This window comes from Panulirus ornatus, chromosome 53 (genome assembly GCF_036320965.1).
Source record: "Panulirus ornatus isolate Po-2019 chromosome 53, ASM3632096v1, whole genome shotgun sequence".
In the NCBI taxonomy this organism is placed as follows: Eukaryota; Metazoa; Arthropoda; class Malacostraca; order Decapoda; family Palinuridae; genus Panulirus; species Panulirus ornatus.
In genome coordinates, this window is record NC_092276.1 from 7,657,950 (window position 1) to 7,679,493 (window position 21,544).

Sequence of the window (21,544 nt, forward strand, 5' to 3'; positions counted from 1 at the left end):
ATTACCATCAGCTTAGATCATGAGTTTCTATAGTCTCCTGCTTATACTAACCATATGCCATTGTTGTGTGAGAACGTATGGAAAACTTATATTAAAAGTACTTGCATTCTTTAGTTATTTTTTAAATTTTTGGTTCATGTGCACTGCATGCCACTTCCAATGCTTACATAATAGGTGTCAGTCTCTACCTTATTATGCATACCTTTATTAGTTCATAGGGTTTTAAAAGGGGAGGACCTTGGATAAGTGCTGTGCAATGATTTTGGTAGATTTTTTTTATATTCCCTGTTTACTTATTTATTTATTATACTTGATTGCCATTTCCTGTGTCAGCAAGGTAGCACCAGGAAACGGACGAAGAATGACCCATTCACTCATATACACACATACATACATAAACGCATGTGCACGTACATATACATACACATAAACATATACATATATGTACACATGTACATATTCATACTTGCCTTCATCCATTCCTGGCACTATCCCGCACCACAGGAAACAGCAACACTACCCTGTTACAGCAACATAGTGCCAGGAAAACAGACAAAAAAGGTCACATTTGGTCACTGTCTCTAGCTGTCAAGTGTAATGCCCCATAACCTCAGCTCCCTATCCACCCCCAGGTCCTACAAACCTTTCCATGGCTCACCCCAGATATTACACATTCCTGGTTCAGTCCATGGACAGCACGTCGACCCCAGTATACCACATCGTTCCAATTCACTCTATTCCTTGCAGGCCTCTTGCACTCCTGTATGTTTAGGTGCCGATCACTCAAAATCTTTTTCACTCCATCCTTCCCCCTCCAATTTGGTCTTGATATAAGTGTCAGAACACATATATCCTCTTTGTCAACCTTTCCTCACTCATTCTCCCCTTGTTTAACCACATTCTTTTTATTACCACACATCTCTCTTACCCTTTCATTAACTACTCGATCAAACTGCCTCACAGCACATGTTGTCCTCAATCATGTCATTTCCAACACATCCTCCCTCTTCCGCACAACAATATCTATAGCCTGTGTCTTGCAACCATGTTGGGGCTACTGTTCTTTCAAACTAGTGATTTTTGCTCTCCTGTTTATATATACATATATTTCACATTCACATTGTTTACATGTAATGATTATGCTCCGAGGCACGATACACAGCATAACTTCAGCCAGTCATCTACGCCAGAAGGGAATGTAGATGCAGACAGATGTAGATGTAGAAGTCAGCACCACAAGTAAAGCATCCTCCTCGAAGGCTCAGAGTGGGGTGCCTAAATGTGTGTGGATGTAACCAAGATGTGAAGACCCTTACTGGAAAAACAATCACTCTTGAAGTAGAACCTTCAGACACAATTGAAAATGTGAAGGAAAATAGTGAAATTGGAGAAAAATGTAGCTTAGACATTGAAGCTTATTGATACAGTGGTTAAATTGATAAGAACTGCTATTGACGTTTGTGTAAATGAATTATACATTTCCTTTTTTCCATAGCCAGAGGTTGAACCATTATGTGACATTCTTTTTTTTTTCATTCATTTCAAGCTAGAAGTTTCAGTTTTCTAAATTGTTTCTTACATTTCTCATATGTATATATATGTATGTGTGTGTGTGTATATGTGCGTATGTATGTGTATGTGTGTGTGTGTGTATATGTATATATATATGTATATTATCCCTGGGGATAGGGGTGAAAGAATACTTCCCACGTATTCCTCGCGTGTCGTAGAAAGCGACTAGAGGGGACGGGAGCGGGGGGCCAGAAATCCTCCCCTCCTTGTATTAACTTTCTAAAATGGGAAACAGAAGAAGGAGTCACGCGGGGAGTGCTCAGCCTCCTCGAAGGCTCAGAGTGGGGTGCCTAAATGTGTGTGGATGTAACCAAGATGTGAAAAAAGGAGAGATAGGTAGTATGTTTGAGGAAAGGAACCTGGATGTTTTGGCTCTGAGTGAAACGAAGCTCAAGGGTAAAGGGGAAGAGTGGTTTGGGAATGTCTTGGGAGTAAAGTCAGGGGTTAGTGACAGGAAAAGAGCAAGGGAAGGAGTAGCAATACTCCTGAAACAGGAGTTGTGGGAGTATGTGATAGAGTGTAAGAAAGTAAATTCTCGATTAATATGGGTAAAACTTAAAGTTGATGGAGAGAGGTGGGTGATTATTGGTGCATATGCACCTGGGCATGAGAAGAAAGATCAAGAGAGGCAAGTGTTTTGGGAGCAGCTGAATGAGTGTGTTAGTGGTTTTGATGCACGAGACCGGGTCATAGTAATGGGTGATTTGAATACAAAGGTGAGTAATGTGGCAGTTGAGGGAATAATTGGTATACATGGGGTGTTCAGTGTTGTAAATGGAAATGGTGAAGAACTTGTAGATTTATGTGCTGAAAAAGGACTGATGATTGGGAATACCTGGTTTAAAAAGCGAGATATACATAAGTATACTTATGTAAGTAGGAGAGATGGCCAGAGAGCGTTATTGGATTACGTGTTAATTGACAGGCGTGCGAAAGAGAGACTTTTGGATGTTAATGTGCTGAGAGGTGCAACTGGAGGGATGTCTGATCATTATCTTGTGGAGGCTAAGGTGAAGATTTGTATGGGTTTTCAGAAAAGAAGAGTGAATGTTGGGGTGAAGAGGGTGGTGAGAGTAAGTGAGCTTGAGAAGGAGACCTGTGTGAGGAAGTACCAGGAGAGACTGAGTACAGAATGGAAAAAGGTGAGAACAATGGAAGTAAGGGGAGTGGGGGAGGAATGGGATGTATTTAGGGAATCAGTGATGGATTGCGCAAAAGATGCTTGTGGCATGAGAAGAGTGGGAGGTGGGTTGATTAGAAAGGGTAGTGAGTGGTGGGATGAAGAAGTAAGAGTATTAGTGAAAGAGAAGAGAGAGGCATTTGGACGATTTTTGCAGGAAAAAAATGCAATTGAGTGGGAGATGTATAAAAGAAAGAGACAGGAGGTCAAGAGAAAGGTGCAAGAGGTGAAAAAAAGGGCAAATGAGAGTTGGGGTGAGAGAGTATCATTAAATTTTAGGGAGAATAAAAAGATGTTCTGGAAGGAGGTAAATAAAGTGCGTAAGACAAGGGAGCAAATGGGAACTTCAGTGAAGGGCGCAAATGGGGAGGTGATAACAAGTAGTGGTGATGTGAGAAGGAGATGGAGTGAGTATTTTGAAGGTTTGTTGAATGTGTTTGATGATAGAGTGGCAGATATAGGGTGTTTTGGTCGAGGTGGTGTGCGAAGTGAGAGGGTTAGGGAAAATGATTTGGTAAACAGAGAAGAGGTAGTGAAAGCTTTGCGGAAGATGAAAGCCGGCAAGGCAGCAGGTTTGGATGGTATTGCAGTGGAATTTATTAAAAAAGGGGGTGACTGTATTGTTGACTGGTTGGTAAGGTTATTTAATGTATGTATGACTCATGGTGAGGTGCCTGAGGATTGGCGGAATGCGTGCATAGTGCCATTATACAAAGGCAAAGGGGATAAGAGTGAGTGCTCAAATTACAGAGGTATAAGTTTGTTGAGTATTCCTGGTAAATTATATGGGAGGGTATTGATTGAGAGGGTGAAGGCATGTACAGAGCATCAGATTGGGGAAGAGCAGTGTGGTTTCAGAAGTGGTAGAGGATGTGTGGATCAGGTGTTTGCTTTGAAGAATGTATGTGAGAAATACTTAGAAAAGCAAATGGATTTGTATGTAGCATTTATGGATCTGGAGAAGGCATATGATAGAGTTGATAGAGATGCTCTGTGGAAGGTATTAAGAATATATGGTGTGGGAGGAAAGTTGTTAGAAGCAGTGAAAAGTTTTTATCAAGGATGTAAGGCATGTGTGCGTGTAGGAAGAGAGGAAAGTGATTGGTTCTCAGTGAATGTAGGTTTGCGGCAGGGGTGTGTGAAGTCTCCATGGTTGTTTAATTTGTTTATGGATGGGGTTGTTAGGGAGGTAAATGCAAGAGTTTTGGAAAGAGGGGCAAGTATGAAGTCTGTTGGGGATGAGAGAGAGCTTGGGAAGTGAGTCAGTTGTTGTTCGCTGATGATACAGCGCTGGTGGCTGATTCATGTGAGAAACTGCAGAAGCTGGTGACTGAGTTTGGAAAAGTGTGTGGAAGAAGAAAGTTAAGAGTAAATGTGAATAAGAGCAAGGTTATTAGGTACAGTAGGGTTGAGGGTCAAGTCAATTGGGAGGTGAGTTTGAATGGAGAAAAACTGGAGGAAGTGAAGTGTTTTAGATATCTGGGAGTGGATCTGGCAGCAGATGGAACCATGGAAGCGGAAGTGGATCATAGGGTGGGGGAGGGGGCGAAAATCCTGGGGGCCTTGAAGAATGTGTGGAAGTCGAGAACATTATCTCGGAAAGCAAAAATGGGTATGTTTGAAGGAATAGTGGTTCCAACAATGTTGTATGGTTGCGAGGCGTGGGCTATGGATAGAGTTGTGCGCAGGAGGATGGATGTGCTGGAAATGAGATGTTTGAGGACAATGTGTGGTGTGAGGTGGTTTGATCGAGTGAGTAACGTAAGGGTAAGAGAGATGTGTGGAAATAAAAAGAGCGTGGTTGAGAGAGCAGAAGAGGGTGTTTTGAAATGGTTTGGTCACATGGAGAGAATGAGTGAGGAAAGACTGACCAAGAGGATATATGTGTCGGAGGTGGAGGGAACGAGGAGAAGAGGGAGACCAAATTGGAGGTGGAAAGATGGAGTGAAAAAGATTTTGTGTGATCGGGGCCTGAGCATGCAGGAGGGTGAAAGGAGGGCAAGGAATAGAGTGAATTGGAGCGATGTGGTATACCGGGGTTGACGTGCTGTCAGTGGATTGAATCAAGGCATGTGAAGCGTCTGGGGTAAACCATGGAAAGCTGTGTAGGTATGTATATTTGCGTGTGTGGACGTATGTATATACATGTGTATGGGGGTGGGATGGGCCATATCTTTCGTCTGTTTCCTTGCGCTACCTCGCAAACGCGGGAGACAGCGACAAAGTATAATAAAAAAATAAAAGGAACAGAAGAAAAGAAGGAACAGAGAAGAGGGCCAGGTGAGGATATTCCCTCAAAGGCCCAGTCCTCTGTTCTTAACGCTACCTCGCTATCGCGGGAAATAGCGAATAGTATGAAAAAAAAAAAAAAAAAAAATATATATATATATATATTTTTTTTTTTTTTTTTTTTCATACTATTCGCTATTTCCCGCGATAGCGAGGTAGCGTTAAGAACAGAGGACTGGGCCTTTGAGGGAATATCCTCACCTGGCCCTCTTCTCTGTTCCTTCTTTTCTTCTGTTCCTTTTATTTTTTTATTATACTTTGTCGCTGTCTCCCGCGTTTGCGAGGTAGCGCAAGGAAACAGACGAAAGATATGGCCCATCCCACCCCCATACACATGTATATACATACGTCCACACACGCAAATATACATACCTACACAGCTTTCCATGGTTTACCCCAGACGCTTCACATGCCTTGATTCAATCCACTGACAGCACGTCAACCCCGGTATACCACATCGCTCCAATTCACTCTATTCCTTGCCCTCCTTTCACCCTCCTGCATGCTCAGGCCCCGATCACACAAAATCTTTTTCACTCCATCTTTCCACCTCCAATTTGGTCTCCCTCTTCTCCTCGTTCCCTCCACCTCCGACACATATATCCTCTTGGTCAGTCTTTCCTCACTCATTCTCTCCATGTGACCAAACCATTTCAAAACACCCTCTTCTGCTCTCTCAACCACGCTCTTTTTATTTCCACACATCTCTCTTACCCTTACGTTACTTACTCGATCAAACCACCTCACACCACACATTGTCCTCAAACATCTCATTTCCAGCACATCCATCCTCCTGCGCACAACTCTATCCATAGTCCACGCCTCGCAACCATACAACATTGTTGGAACCACTATTCCTTCAAACATACCCATTTTTGCTTTCCGAGGTAATGTTCTCGACTTCCACACATTCTTCAAGGCTCCCAGAATTTTCGCCCCCTCCCCGACCCTATGATCCACTTCCGCTTCCATGTTTCCATCCGCTGCCAGATCCACTCCCAGATATCTAAAACACTTCACTTCCTCCAGTTTTTCTCCATTCAAACTCACCTCCCAATTGACTTGACCCTCAACCCTACTGTACCTAATAACCTTGCTCTTATTCACATTTACTCTTAACTTTCTTCTTTCACACACTTTACCAAACTCAGTCACCAGCTTCTGCAGTTTCTCACATGAATCAGCCACCAGCGCTGTATCATCAGCGAACAACAACTGACTCAGTTCCAAAGCTCTCTCATCCCCAACAGACTTCATACTTGCCCCTCTTTCCAAAACTCTTGCATTCACCTCCCTAACAACCCCATCCATAAACAAATTAAACAACCATGGAGACATCACACACCCCTGCCGCAAACCTACATTCACTGAGAACCAATCACTTTCCTCTCTTCCTACACGTACACATGCCTTACATCCTCGATAAAAACTTTTCACTGCTTCTAACAACTTGCCTCCCACACCATATATTCTTAATACCTTCCACAGAGCAACTCTATCAACTCTATCATATATATATATATATCCCTGGGGATAGGGGAGAAAGAATACTTCCCACGTATTCCCTACGTGTCGTAGAAGGCGACTAAAAGGGGAGGGAGCGGGGGGCTGGAAATCCTCCCCTCTCGTTTTTTTTTTTTTTTGATTTTCCAAAAGAAGGAACAGAGAACGAGGCCAGGTGAGGATATTCCCTCAGAGGCCCAGTCCTCTGTTCTTAACGCTACCTTGCTAACGCGGGAAATGGCGAATAGTATGAAAGAAAGAAAGATATATATATATATATATATATATATATATATATATATATATATATATATTTTTTTTTTTTTTTTTTCCAAAAGAAGGAACAGAGAAGGGGGCCAGGTGAGGTTATTCCCTCAAAGGCCCAGTCCTCTGTTCTTGACGCTACCTCGCTAATGCGGGAAATGGCGAATAGTATGACAAATATATATATATATATATATATATATATATATATATATATATATATATATATATATATATATATTTTTTTTTTTTTTTTTTTTTTTTTTTACTTTGTCGCTGTCTCCCGCGTTTGCGAGGTAGCGCAAGGAAACAGACGAAAGAAATGGCCCCCCCCCCCCATACACATGTATATACATACGTCCACACATGCAAATATACACACCTACACAGCTTTCCATGGTTTACCCCAGACGCTTCACATGCCTTGATTCAATCCACTGACGTGCTAGCACGTCAACCCCGGTATACCACATCGCTCCAATTCACTCTATTCCTTGCCCTCCTTTCACCCTCCTGCATGTTCAGGCCCCGATCACACAAAATCTTTTTCACTCCATCTTTCCACCTCCAATTTGGTCTCCCTCTTCTCCTTGCTCCCTCCACCTCCGACACATATATCCTCTTGGTCAATCTTTCCTCACTCATCCTCTCCATGTGCCCAAACCACTTCAAAACACCCTCTTCTGCTCTCTCAACCACGCTCTTTTTATTTCCACACATCTCTCTTACCCTTACGTTACTCACTCGACCAAACCACCTCACACCACACATTGTCCTCAAACATCTCATTTCCAGCACATCCATCCTCCTGCGCACAACTCTATCCATAGCCCACGCCTCGCAACCATACAACATTGTTGGAACCACTATTCCTTCAAACATACCTATTTTTGCTTTCCGAGATAATGTTCTCGACTTCCACACATTCTTCAAGGCCCCCAGAATTTTCGCTCCCTCCCCCACCCTATGATCCACTTCCGCTTCCATGGTTCCATCCGCTGCCAGATCCACTCCCAGATATCTAAAACACTTCACTTCCTCCAGTTTTTCTCCATTCAAAATCACCTCCCAATTGACTTGACCCTCAACCCTACTGTACCTAATAACCTTGCTCTTAATCACGTTTACTCTTAACTTTCTTCTTCCACACACTTTACCAAACTCAGTCACCAGCTTCTGCAGTTTCTCACATGAATCAGCCACCAGCGCTGTATCATCAGCGAACAACAACTGACTCACTTCCCAAGCTCTCTCATCCCCAACAGACTTCATACTTGCCCCTCTTTCCAAAACTCTTGCATTTACCTCCCTAACAACCCCATCCATAAACAAATTTTTTTTTTTTTTTTTTTTTTTTTTTTTTTTCCAAAAGAGGGAACAGAGAAGGGGCCCAGGTGAGGATATTCCCTCAATGGCCCAGTCCTCTGTTCTCAACGCTACCTCGCTAATGCGGGAAATGGCGAATAGTATGAAAGAAAAAAAAAAAAATATATATATATATATATATATATATATATATATATATATATATATATTATATATTGTTTTTTTTTCCCCATACCATTTGCCATTTCCCGCATTAGCAACGGGGTCTACACCGGTTATTTCCGAACAGGCGCACATAGCCAGCAGATAGCATTTGTACCGAACCTAATGTACAACGCGGAGGTATATGAATACGAATAAAGTGCATATAACCGCGCACCTTCATAGAACATACAAACCTCCAACAGCCAGGATCGAACCCGGGACCCCTGAAGGGTATTCGAGTACATAGTATTCGAATAGTTATTTCCTATTAGCCAGGCCCATAGCCTAGCGGTAGTATTGCCGCCTGTGGCACAGGGGTCCTGGGTTCGATCCCGGCTGTTGGAGATTTGTATGTTCTATGAAGGTGCGCGTTCATATGCACTTTATTCGTATATATATATATATATATATATATATATATATTTTTTTTTTCAAACTATTCGCCATTTCCCGCATTAGCGAGGTAGCGTTAAGAACAGAGGACTGGGCCTTTGAGGGAATACCCTCACCTGGCCCAATTCTCTGTTCCTTCTTTTGGAAAATTAAAAAAAAAACCGAGAGGGGGGGATTTCCAGCCCCCCGCTCCCATATATATATATATATATATATATATATATATATATATATATATATATATATATATATATATGAAGCAGTAATCGCACTTCGGTAGTTCAGATGATTTATGGAAATTTTACAAAAAACTACATGTTCCATGGAAGAAATCCGCTTCACCAGGTGTAAACAGTTTTATGAAACAATTATTTACACCTGATGAGGCGGACTTCTTGCCTGAAACGTGTGTATTTTCAAGTTTCAGTAAATGATCTGAAATGCGATTACCTCTACATGAATTTATCACTAAATATATATATATATATATATATATATATATATATTTACCAAATGGCGTCTTAGCTTCACCTCTTCGATGTATATCAACTGACTTATATATCTCTCTTGTGTCTCCCCTATGATGTGATTATTACACGAAAGTGCACTTGGGAACTTATCGTGTTTTATTTTCCCGTGGACTCATAGGAATATATATATATATATATATATATATATATATATATATATATATATATATATATATATATATATATATATATATAATCATGAAATGGTAATGCTGAAATGGCTGGTTGCTCTTCGCATTCTATTAACCATTACACAAGGTTGTGATAGTGGGAGCGCTGACCTACACCTGCCCCAGGCAACATTCCTCTCCCATGACCCTCGCACATACCTCACTTGTCCTGGCGCTCCCGCCGCTCCTGGTCGTCATGCCGCCCGCCACCCTCCTCCTCCAACCTTGACCCCGACGCTGTCTGGCTTGTGAAGGTTAAGGTGCGTCAGTGGCGTCATCTACGACAGGTCTCTCCGGCTCGAGTGTGCAAGAATTATAAACATTTCCGTACGATCTCGCGAGTGGTGGACGTTGGTGTGTGAACGTTCTGTCGTTCTGATTCCATTTGTAACGAATGTTTTCAAATTGTTAGGTTCCATATGGCCCCTCCCCCCTTGGCTGTGGGTGTGTGCGATTGATGTTTCTCGTTTATGACGTGTCTCTTACTCTCAGATTTGTGATTTAAGATATCTATAGATCAAAATGTGATGTTCGCTTGACATATGTATGTATGAAAAGGTTTCTGTAGTATATAGGGACTGGTTTATTGTGAGAGATATGCTCAGTTGTCGTACCTTGTCTATAAGTGACCTAATTGAATCGGTTCACATGTGCATTAGTTTGAGTGTTAAAGTGCACATTTTCAGGGATTCCAGCATGAGGGAGTGAAGTAAAAGGCACAGATGAATGGGAAGAAAAGAAAAAAAAAAAGTGGTGTGAACAAATTACCAATAAACTAGTTTGATTGTAATCGGATAGATAACTTGGGGGTGGTGGAGGAAAGTGGATCTGGGTTCATATTGGTTATATAATGTTGTATAGTATTTTATCGAATCGTAATGTACAGATGGTGGTGGAAATACAGTATAAACCCATCGATTTATATAGTAATTGTTCCCAAGTTCATGAGAGTTGTGTATGTAATGCGTGATTTGGAAGTTCCAGTTTTGAAATAAAAAGGATTATTTACGCGAGTAAAACAAACAACAGGAGACCTGATTGGCCCACGACTGGGTTGTCTGGTAAGAAAGAAAAAAGCCGTTTAACTTGACAAGAAAATGTAATTCCGCTTAGCATTTTTTTTTTTTTAAGCTATCGCCTACTCCCTGTTGCTGCACATTATTCTTCTAATGTCCCTGTAATCGCTGTCGTTTGTGGTTTATTTCTGGCGTTTCTTTCATAGTATGCATGAATTCATGAAATATTTGTCTAAACCACTTTTGAAGGTATTTATTGTCTTAGCATTCACAACGTCTGACTGTAACTTATTCCAGTGCTTAGCACACCTATAGTAAAAGAAGCGTTTTTCCACGTCCTTACTACATCTTTTAGATTTGAGTTTTATTTTAATTGTCTTGGTAACTGTATTCTTGTATTTCGAAAAAATGTTCGTGATTTACGTTTTTTTTTTTTTTTTTTTTTTTATACTTTGTCGCTGTCTCCCGCGTTTGCGAGGTAGCGCAAGGAAACAGACGAAAGAAATGGCCCAACCCCCCCCCCCCCCCATACACATGTACATACACACGTCCACACACGCAAATATACATACCTACACAGCTTTCCATGGTTTACCCCAGACGCTTCACATGCCTTGCTTCAATCCACTGACAGCACGTCAACCCCTGTATACCACATGACTCCAATTCACTCTATTTCTTGCCCTCCTTTCACCCTCCTGCATGTTCAGGCCCCGATCACACAAAATCTTTTTCACTCCATCTTTCCACCTCCAATTTGGTCTCCCTCTTCTCCTCGTTCCCACCACCTCCGACACATATATCCTCTTGGTCAATCTCTCCTCACTCATTCTCTCCATGTGCCCAAACCATTTCAAAACACCCTCTTCTGCTCTCTCAACCACGCTCTTTTTATTTCCACACATCTCTCTTACCCTTACGTTACTTACTCGATCAAACCACCTCACACCACACATTGTCCTCAAACATCTCATTTCCAGCACATCCATCCTCCTGCGCACATCTCTATCCATAGCCCACGCCTCGCAACCATACAACATTGTTGGAACCACTATTCCCTCAAACATACCCATTTTTGCTTTCCGAGATAGTGTTCTCGACTTCCACACATTTTTCAAGGCTCCCAAAATTTTCGCCCCCTCCCCCACCCTATGATCCACTTCCGCTTCCATGGTTCCATCCGCTGACAGATCCACTCCCAGATATCTAAAACACTTCACTTCCTCCAGTTTTTCTCCATTCAAACTCACCTCCCAATTGACTTGACCCTCACCCCTACTGTACCTAATAACCTTGCTCTTATTCACATTTACTCTCAACTTTCTTCTTCCACACACTTTACCAAACTCAGTCACCAGCTTCTGCAGTTTCTCACATGAATCAGCCACCAGCGCTGTATCATCAGCGAACAACAACTGACTCACTTCCCAAGCTCTCTCATCCCCAACAGACTTCATACTTGCCCCTCTTTCCAGGACTCTTGCATTTACCTCCCTAACAACCCCATCCATAAACAAATTAAACAACCATGGAGACATCACACACCCCTGCCGCAAACCTACATTCACTGAGAACCAATCACTTTCCTCTCTTCCTACACGTACACATGCCTTACATCCTCGATAAAAACTTTTCACTGCTTCTAACAACTTTCCTCCCACACCATATATTCTTAATACCTTCCACAGAGCATCTCTATCAACTCTATCATATGCCTTCTCCAGATCCATAAATGCTACATACAAATCCATTTGCTTTTCTAAGTATTTCTCACATACATTCTTCAAAGCAAACACCTGATCCACACATCCTCTACCAGAATTTTGAACACTTGGATTAAGTCACCACGGTCTACTTTTTTTCTTTAAGGAGAAGAGATCCAATCGTTTTAGCCCTCTTCGTATGTCAGATTTTTAAGGGATGGGATCAGTTTTGTAGCGCGTCTTTGTAGTAGTTAAGTTTTCCCTCGTCTTTGTTTATAGTTTGGGGATAAAAAGCTGGTGGACTGCATATTCAAGATGTGGTCTTGCTGGAGAATTATAGAGTGGGAATTGTTTCTGGTGTTTTGTGCTCTTATGTTTCTGGCTATGAAACCTAACATTTGGTTGCCTTTTTTTTTTTTTTTTTTTTTTTTACATTGTTGCTTGACACTTAAGTGTCCTTCAGATTGTTGCTAGTGACAACTCCAAGGCCTTTTCTTCATTTACTATAGTTAGAGAGTTTCCGGATAGTTTGTAGTCGAAACGCATATTCTTGTCTACTAAGCATATAATTTTACATTTGTCTACATAAAACTTTATTTGCCATCTGTCTGACCACTCCGCTAGTAAGTTAAGATCTCTTTGAATCATGTCGCAGTCCCGCTTGTTTACAGCTCTGCCTCCTAGTATAGTATCATCAGCAGATTTGGAGATCTTAGATATGAAACAGATTTTTGGGTTATTAATGTATATTATGAAAAGAATTTGGCCAAGGACCGATCCCTTTGGCACACCACTCGTTACGTCTAGCCAATCTGCGTTCTTCCGGTAAGCCAGTTTCTGATCCTTGTACAGACTTCACCGATTCCCTTTGCTTTGAATTTTGAGTTTATGTGAAAGTCTATTGTGAAGCACACTATCGAAGACCTTTTGAAAATCTAGATATACATCAGACGGTACTTTTTCGTCCCAATTCTGATGAATAACATTAAAAAATTACCAGCAAATTTGTCAGGCAGGACAGGATCTTATATTAAGAAAACAGTGTTGGTCGTCCGATATGATTTTATGTTTTAGAAACGTGACAATTTTATCTAGTATTTTTTTTCCATCGTTTTGCCTGTTATTGACGTAAGGCTAATTGGGCTTTAGTTCAAGGCTCAATTTTTGTCTCCGTTTTTGTATGTATAGGAGTAACATTTGCTCGTTTCCTGTCACAGTTGGCACCTGACCATCCGATAAAGATTTGTTGAATATTTTTGATATAGGGTATATCAGCTGTCTCCTGACGTCTAAAAATCTTGGAGCTAAGTTATCTGGGCCGTTAGATTTGTTAGGATTTAATTGGTCCAGGTATTTAAGTACTTCAGAGCTCTTTATTTCTCTAAGCTTCAACTCTTCATCATCAGATCCCTTAAACATTATCATTGGTTGCGGTATTCGAGATGTTTCTTCAATCGTGAATACGGAGTTAGAATGATGATTTAGTATGGTAGCTATTTCCTTGTTGTCAGTAGTTAGTGTCATGTTCGTTTCGTAATGGTCCAATTTCTTCTTTTAATGTTTTCCTTTGTCTTATATATTTTAAGAATTCCTTGGGGGTTACTCTTAACTTTCAAGGAAACTCTTTTTTCTTCCTCGCGTTTACTCTGACTTATGACCTTCTTACACTCTCTTTGGATTTTGGTTAATTCCTGGCTCTTTTAATTGGTTGCCTTTGATTTGAATTTCTCATGTTTTCTTTTGGCAAATTAGTTCTTCTGCTCTCCTATTCATCCATGATGCGTTTTGAAATACTGTATGTTCTCTTCGTAATTCGTGGGATGTATGTTTTCAATCTCGAGTGGTGTGGTTTTAGAAATATTTCACATTTCCTCTACGGTGTGAACGTCAAGAAGTTTTCTCCAATTGACACTCTAAATTTCGTGTCGAATGTTTTCAAGATTTGCTTGCCTGTAATCTGGGATTAAGTTTGTTCTCATTTATTTCTTAAACTGAGTTTATATCTCTAATCTAATCAAACTGATCGCCGCAAGAGTTAAGTCATGCGTCACTGGTGAGACAAGATCAAGAGTGTTTTGACCTTTAGATGGTTTTGTAATTAACTGTTCTAGAAAAGCGTCTTCAATCCTCTAGATGGTTTTGTAATCAACTGTTCTAGAAAAGCGTCTTCAATTAGGTCCGTTAGTCTCGTTCCCTCTCTCGGTCACCTGTTAACATGTTCCAGTGTATATTTGGACGGTTGAAGTCTCATGCTATTATAAACTCTGTACTGTTTATTATAGTTTTGACTTCATTGTATAGCATGTTATTGTTGTCGTCTTATTGATGGAGAGATTTGTAAATATCGCCGAGACGTAGTTTACAGTTGAACTTGTCAGTATAGAGTCGTGTGTGTCTACTTTTTGCTTATCTTGATAGCACATGGATTATCAACGTAGATCAAAACTCCACTACCTACTTGTTGTGAGTGAAGAGTTCGTTGCTATACAGTAAGTTGTTTGGTAATGGGGCGACAAGTTTTCCTCGCAGGTTGGAAGGTGTAAGTATTTTCCCACTTCGTCTCAGCGGTTGCTATCCTACTAAGTTATCTAACCAAGATGATGATATATCTGTGTCTGTTTCCTGTATCGCACCCGCTTTCGCCGCCATGAACCCAGCTTCATCTTCCCACCCTTTCATCGTAACATGTAATTTCTCCAGGGCTTCACTGTTTTTCCTAACACCTACTGAAAGCCCATTAAACACGTCGAAGAACAAACAAGAAGTGTTCTCACCTTCGCATTTCGTTCTAAATGTAGAATTGATATTTTTTTTTTGTAACGCCATAAGTGTAACATACACTCAGAATCAAAGGACTGTAGTGTTAAAGTGAGGTGTTGATTGTGAGGTGGTACAGAGTGGAGGAATGATTGGTTGGTGATAAGAGACGGAACTTAAGGGTTGGGAGTCGCTGCTTTGTATGAGCACGAACCAGTCACATCTCACTCTTACCTTCCTATCTCGTTACTGATAAGGCATGTTGAACTTGCCCTAGGGTTATCAGGTGTGATGATTAGAATTTACACCTTTTTTGTTTGAGATGAAATTATGAAGCAGGAGTCATATTTATATAGGAGCTATGCACATGATCTCTCAACCATGTATGGCATTTATTTGTATGAAAAAGTTTACTGGTGTTACTCAGGACCTTTCTAAAAGCTTCTGTAGCCCAAAACTTCGCTACTTTTAGGAGCAGGGAAAAGTAGACTCCCTTTGGAATGAGAAGTTCTTTGGCGAGGTTTTATTCCCAGTGATACATACAGTCCTGCCAAAGATAACTTTTCACCCGAGGTATACTGTAACCTTGAGAAGGATGAGTCCGGTAATACCTAGGCTTGTTATTAATACATTTAATGACGTAGAGTATTGAAAATTACGCCTTTAGTAATATTATTTTAAAATTTAGAGCATAAACTTTTCTTCTTCCTCAGTGAAAGAATATGTACAAGTGATGTACGGTAGGTTTATGTCCTTAATTACAATCGTTCACCTTAACACCAGCACCGTAATCCTTATTTGACTTTAATGGAACCTTTCTCAACCCTTCCCAGTCAGGATGGCAAACCAAAAGACAGTGTTCGTGACTGGGGGTACTGGCTACATTGGGTCGCACTGCATCGTCGAACTGCTGAATGCAGGCTTCGAAGTGATCACCATTGACAACCTGACGAACAGCCGGTCTGGAGCACTGAGGAGGGTTCAGGAGATCACTGGGAAGAGTGTTACATTTTATGAGTGTGACTTGCTCGACGGCCAAGCTGTACACAAAATATTTGCCAAGGTAATGACAAGTCTTTTGTATTCTTATATGCTTTTATGTAGGTATGCTCCATTTTCTTAGTTTGTTTCAAATTTGTCACATTTTCTTTTGTTTTCCGTAGATTTAAAGATTTGATTTTTATATGCAATTTCCATGAACTTTTTTACTTGTACTCCTGGACAGACAATATGGAATTTGTCTGATTTCATTCCTTTATCTATGACTTAAGCCCTAGCCTTTCACTTTCTACCGTTTATTGCTCTTAGATATACATTTCAGGAACTTTATTTTCCATAAGAACATTGTACATAACGAATTGATATCAATGATACATGGATACATTTGCATTCATGTAATTTTCATTATATTTATTTGCAATGTCACACAATAACAAGATGATGCCAAGAACAGACAATGAGTTGCCTCAGTTATTCTTATCCACTCTCTCTGTTGCCGTCATGCAAAACTGCAACTGAATCAAAGCTCTCTAGTAGGTCAAGCCACACACACCTTTCCTTGATTTTCCCTGAAAACTTCGTTTATCTTGATATATCCCATTGACAATACATTGCTCCCTGTATACCATGTCACCCCCGTTAACTCTATCCTATGCATGCCTCTCATCCCTCCTGATGTTTAGGTCCAGATTACTCCAAAGCCTCTTTCACAGCACACATCACTCTTCATAGCCTTTCCCCTCCCCCCTTGCTCCCCCAACCTTTGACTCTGATATCCTGTCACGTTATCAATCATCCTTTCCATATGTCCACCTGTTTCAACACACCCTTTTCAGCACTTGTCACATACTCTGCTCACTATGACACCTCTTTTTCATACTTGTCTCTCACTTAAGCTGTCATTCTTCTCATGATCAACCCACATCACGTATAATAATGACCTCAGGCATTTTATTTCAGTCACGTAAGGAATTAGTCAAAATCCAAAGAGAGTGTAGGAAGGTCGTAAGACAGAGTAAACGTGAGGAAGAAGAAAGAATTTCCTTGAAAGTGTAGAATAATCTTCAGGAATTCTTCAGATGTATAAGACAAAGGAAGACGGTAAAAGAAGGAATTGGACAGTCACAAAATGAACATGACACACTTAAGTACTGACGACAAGGAAATGAATGGCTACCATACGAAATTGTTCCTTTTAAAGTCTGTACATGTGAGATTTGAAGAAGAAAAGTTGATAGGGTAATAAAGAGCTCTTTCTGAAGAACTCAAATGCCTGGACCAATTGAATCCTAATAAATCCAACTGCCCAGATAACCTGGCTTCAAGATTTTTAAAAGATGTCAGGAGAGAGCTGATATACCCCATAACAAAAATATTCAACAAATCTCTTATCAGATGGTCAGGTGCCAACTGACTGGAAACTTGTAAATGTTACTTGTGTATGTATGAAAGGAGGCAAAAAGTGTGCCCTGAACTACCGCCTAATTAGTCTTACGTCATTGCTAGGTAATACGATGGAGAAAAAAAAATGATACAAAATAAAATTGCCGTGTTTCTAGATCACAAAATGTGATCGGACAGCCAACACAATGTCGGCAGTAGAAGATCCTGCCTGACGAATTTGCTGGTAATGTTTTAAGGTTATCTGTCAGAATTAGGATGAAAACAGTACCGTTTGATGTAATATACTTAGATTTCCAAAAGGCTTTCGATAAAGTATCTCGCAAGAGACTTTTACATAATCTCAGAGCATATGGAGTCAAGAGTGTGGTTTACTGGAAGAAAACAGCGCGTAGCATTAAAGGGCGAAGCCTCAGATTGGTTAGATGTACCCAGAACTCTATCTCATATCTAAGATCTCCATATTTGCGTATGATACTGAAGTATAAGTTAGAGCTGTAAACAGGCGGGACTGCGAAATGATTCATAGGGATCTTAACTTACTAGCAGAGTGGTCAGACAGATATCAGCGAATGAAGTTTAATGAAGACAAGTGTAAAGTTATGTACTTAAGAGACAAGAATATACGGTATGGCTACATGCTATTCAGACACTTTAACTGAAGTAAATGAAGAAAAGGATCTTGGAGTTGTCATTAGCAACAATCTGAAGTACACTGAACAGTGTCAAGCAGCAAGTAAAAAGAGATAACCAAATGTTTGGTTTCATAGCCAGGAAAATAGATTACAAGACACTAGAAACATTCTTACATTTTATAATTCTCTAGTAAGACCACACCTTGAATATAGCAAGAAAAGACAAAGAATTAGAACAAGTGCAAAGATGCGACTAATTCCTTAGAAATCTGGCATACATACAATGAGAGTCGACAGCGATTGGATGTCTTCCTTAAGAAATGTAAACTTTTAGGCGACTTAACCCAGTTGTTCAAAATTCTGAACAAGTTCGATAAAGGAAATCACCACAAACATCTTTTCAAAATATAAGAAAATACAGTTACCAGGACAAATGAACTAAAACTCAAAGCAAAATGATGTAATACAGACGTGGGAAAAAGAAATAGGTGTGTTGAGCACTGGAATAAGTTATCGTCGTATGTAGTGAAGGCTAAGACTATAAAGATCTTCAAATGTCGGTTAGACAGAAATTTATAAGTTCAGGTATACTTTTTGACTCCAGAAATAAACCATATAAACAACAGCCGTAACAGGGACACGAGAAAGCTAATGTGCAGCAGCGGGGAGTCGGTGTTGGCTGAAAAAAAGTGCCGAGTGGAATTACATTTTCTTAAGTTAAACTCCTTTTTTTTTCCTTTTCAAGACAACCCAGTCGTGGACCAATGAGGCCTCCTGTTGACTGCCTCATGTAAACACTTTTTATTATTATTATTATTATTATTATTATACAGGGCGTAAGACTGAAACTCATACAGCACTGTCGGGAATACTGTGCCATCAGATATCCTCATCTTTGTCTCCTTGGACATTGATCTATCTTTAATTCCTCGTATTTCTCAATGCATGGTCCACTTCAGCTTCCATAGTTCCATCCCCTGCCAGCTCCACTTCCAACTATGTAAAACACTTCCTCCATGGTCTGTCTATTCCAACCAACCTGTCTCTACTCATTACTAAACCTCGTAACCTTATTTTTATTCACATTAATCACAACTTTCTCCTTTCATATTGTCGCTCAATCTCAAACACTGGCTTCTGTAGTTTCTTACTGGAATCTGCCGAGAGCACTGTTGTCTGCTAACTGCAGTTGACTCATCTCGTAGCCTCTCCATCTTTGATATATCAATGCTGTGGACTCGCCCTTCTCCTCAAGCCTTTGCATTTTCTTCTCCCACCAACCGATCCATGAAGAGATTAAACTGCCATGTATCTGGTACTTTGAGCATGCTACCACCATCGTGAAAAATCTCTGTAATTTGAACATCCACTTGTGTCCTCTTTTCCTTTATAGAGTGGCACTGTACAGGCATTTACCCAGTCCTCAGGCATGTATGTCACCTCTTTTCTTTGAGGAAAACTCAAACACATGTGTAAAAATGTATGAAATAATTAATGTATGTATTCTACACCTCGGTATCAGATTAAACTGTAAGAGTGTACACTACACTAATGAAGTTGGGTAGACCCACAGTGTCTGTGTTCGCTAAAATGCCACGACTATGCCACAGTAGAAGGTGACGCTGAAGTAGTTACACAGAATGCAAAGGAGGCATGTTTCCTCTTTTGGAAGAGGCTGTAGGAAATGAGTGTCTAGAAGCTGTGAGAGATTAGTTGTAGAAGGAGGCCTTGAGAAATTAGTTCCAGAAGGAGTCTTTGAGAAATTAGTTTCAGAAGGAGTCTTTGAGAAATTAGTTTCAGAAGGAGGTCTTTATGAATGAGTGGCTGGAAGAGGCTTTGAGAAATGAGTGTCTGGAGGAGGTCATGAGAGATGAGTGTCTGGAGGAAGCCTTGAGAGATGGGTTCCTGGAGAAGGCCTTGAAAGATGGGTTCTTGAAGGATGTCTTGAGAGATGGGTTTCAGGAGGATGTCTTGAGAGATGGGTTCCAGGAGGATGTCTTGAGAGATGGGTTCCTGGAGAAGGCCTTAAGAGATGGGTTCTTGAAGGATGTCTTGAGAGATGGGTTTTAGGAGGATGTCTTGAGAGATGGGTTCCAGGAGGATGTCTTGAGATATGAGTTCCAGGAGGTTGCCATGGAAGATGTCTGGAGTAGGCCTTGAGAAGTGTGTCTATTTAGAGAAGGGCTAAAAAGATGGATTTGCTGGAGGAAACCTTGAGAGAGTTTTTGGAAGAGGCCTTGAGAAATTATTCATTGGAGGATGCCTTGAGTGGTGAGCTTCTGGGAGGAGGACCCAAGAGATGAGTTTCTAGGAAAAGGCCTCAAGGATGCTTCAAGGGATAAGCTCGTGGAAGTCTTTAGAGATGAGCTCGTGGAAGGAGGCTTTGAGAGGCAAGTTCCTGGAAGGAGATGTCAAGAGATGAGTTCCTGGAAGGAGGCCTCAAGAGATGAGTTCCTGGAAGGAGGCCTCAAGAGATGAGTTCCTGGAAGGAGGCCTTCAGAGATAAGGTCCTGGAAGTAGACCTTCAGAGATGAGGTCCTGGAACTAGGCCTTCCGAGATGAGTTCCTGAAAGGAGGCCTCAATAAATCAGCTCCTGAAAAGAGACCTTGGGAGATAATTTTCAGTAGGAGGCCTCTAGAGATAAATTCCTGGGAAGAAGCTTAGAGAAAATGTTTGTTAGGAACCTCGAAAGGATGAGCTCTTGGCAAGTATCCTTGAGGGACGAGTTCATGAAAGGACGCTTTAGAGAGTTCCTAGAGGAGGCCTAAACTGATGAGTTCCCGTAGGAGGCCTCAACCGATGAGTTCCTTGAGGTGGCCTTAGCTGATGAGTTCCTGGTGTTGGGCCTCGAGGGATGAGTGCCTCTTGGTGGACCTCGAGAAATGAGTTCCTGGTGGTGGACCTCGAGGGATGAGTTCCTGTTGGTGGACCTATAGGGATGAATTCCTGGTGGTGGACCTCGAGGGATGAGTTCCTGTTGGTGGACCTATAGGGATGAATTCCTGGTGATGGACCTCGAGGGATGAGATGCTGGTATTGGACCTCGAGAGATGAGTTCTTGATGATGGACCTCGAGGGTTGAGTTCCTGGTGGTGGACCTCAAGGGTTGAGTTCCTGGTGGTGGACCTCGAGGGTTGAGTTCCTGGTGGTGACCTCGAGGGATGAGTTCCTGGTGGTGGACCTCGAGGGATGAGTTCCTGTTGGTGGACCTATAGGGAAGAATTCCTGGTGGTGGACCTCGAGGGATGAGATGCTGGTGGTGGTTCTCGAGGGATGAGTTCTTGGTGGTGGACTTCGAGAGGTGAGTTCGTGGTGGTGGACCTCGAGGGGTGAGTTCCTGGTGGTGGACCTCGAGGGGTGAGTTTCTGGTAGTGAACCTGGAGGGATGAGTTCCTGGCGGTGGACCTTGAGGGGTGAGTTCCTGGTGGGGACCTTGAGGGTTGAGTTCCTGGTAGTGGGTCTCGAGAGGTGAGTTCCTGGTGGTGGACCTCGATGGGTGAGTTCCTGGTGGTGGAACTCGAGGGATGAGTTCCTGGTGGTGGACCTCGATGGATAACTTCCTGGTGGTGGACCTCGAGGGGTGAGTTCCTTTTGGTGGACC

The 21,544-nt window shown here is 41.4% G+C and overlaps 1 protein-coding gene across 8 annotated transcripts in view; it reads left to right on the top strand.

The window, feature by feature from the left end:
• LOC139765213 (UDP-glucose 4-epimerase-like) overlaps nt 1-21,544 on the top strand; it is a 128,989-nt gene that overhangs the window by 23,557 nt on the left and 83,888 nt on the right. For 5 of the 8 annotated variants that reach the window (XM_071692517.1, XM_071692516.1, XM_071692522.1 and 2 more), the window contains exon 2: nt 15,741-15,970. In XM_071692517.1, coding sequence (XP_071548618.1) covers nt 15,741-15,970 — 230 coding nt within the window. The remainder of the gene's footprint in view (nt 1-15,740; nt 15,971-21,544) is intronic. The other 3 variants (XM_071692525.1, XM_071692520.1, XM_071692518.1) reach the window with 1 other exon arrangement.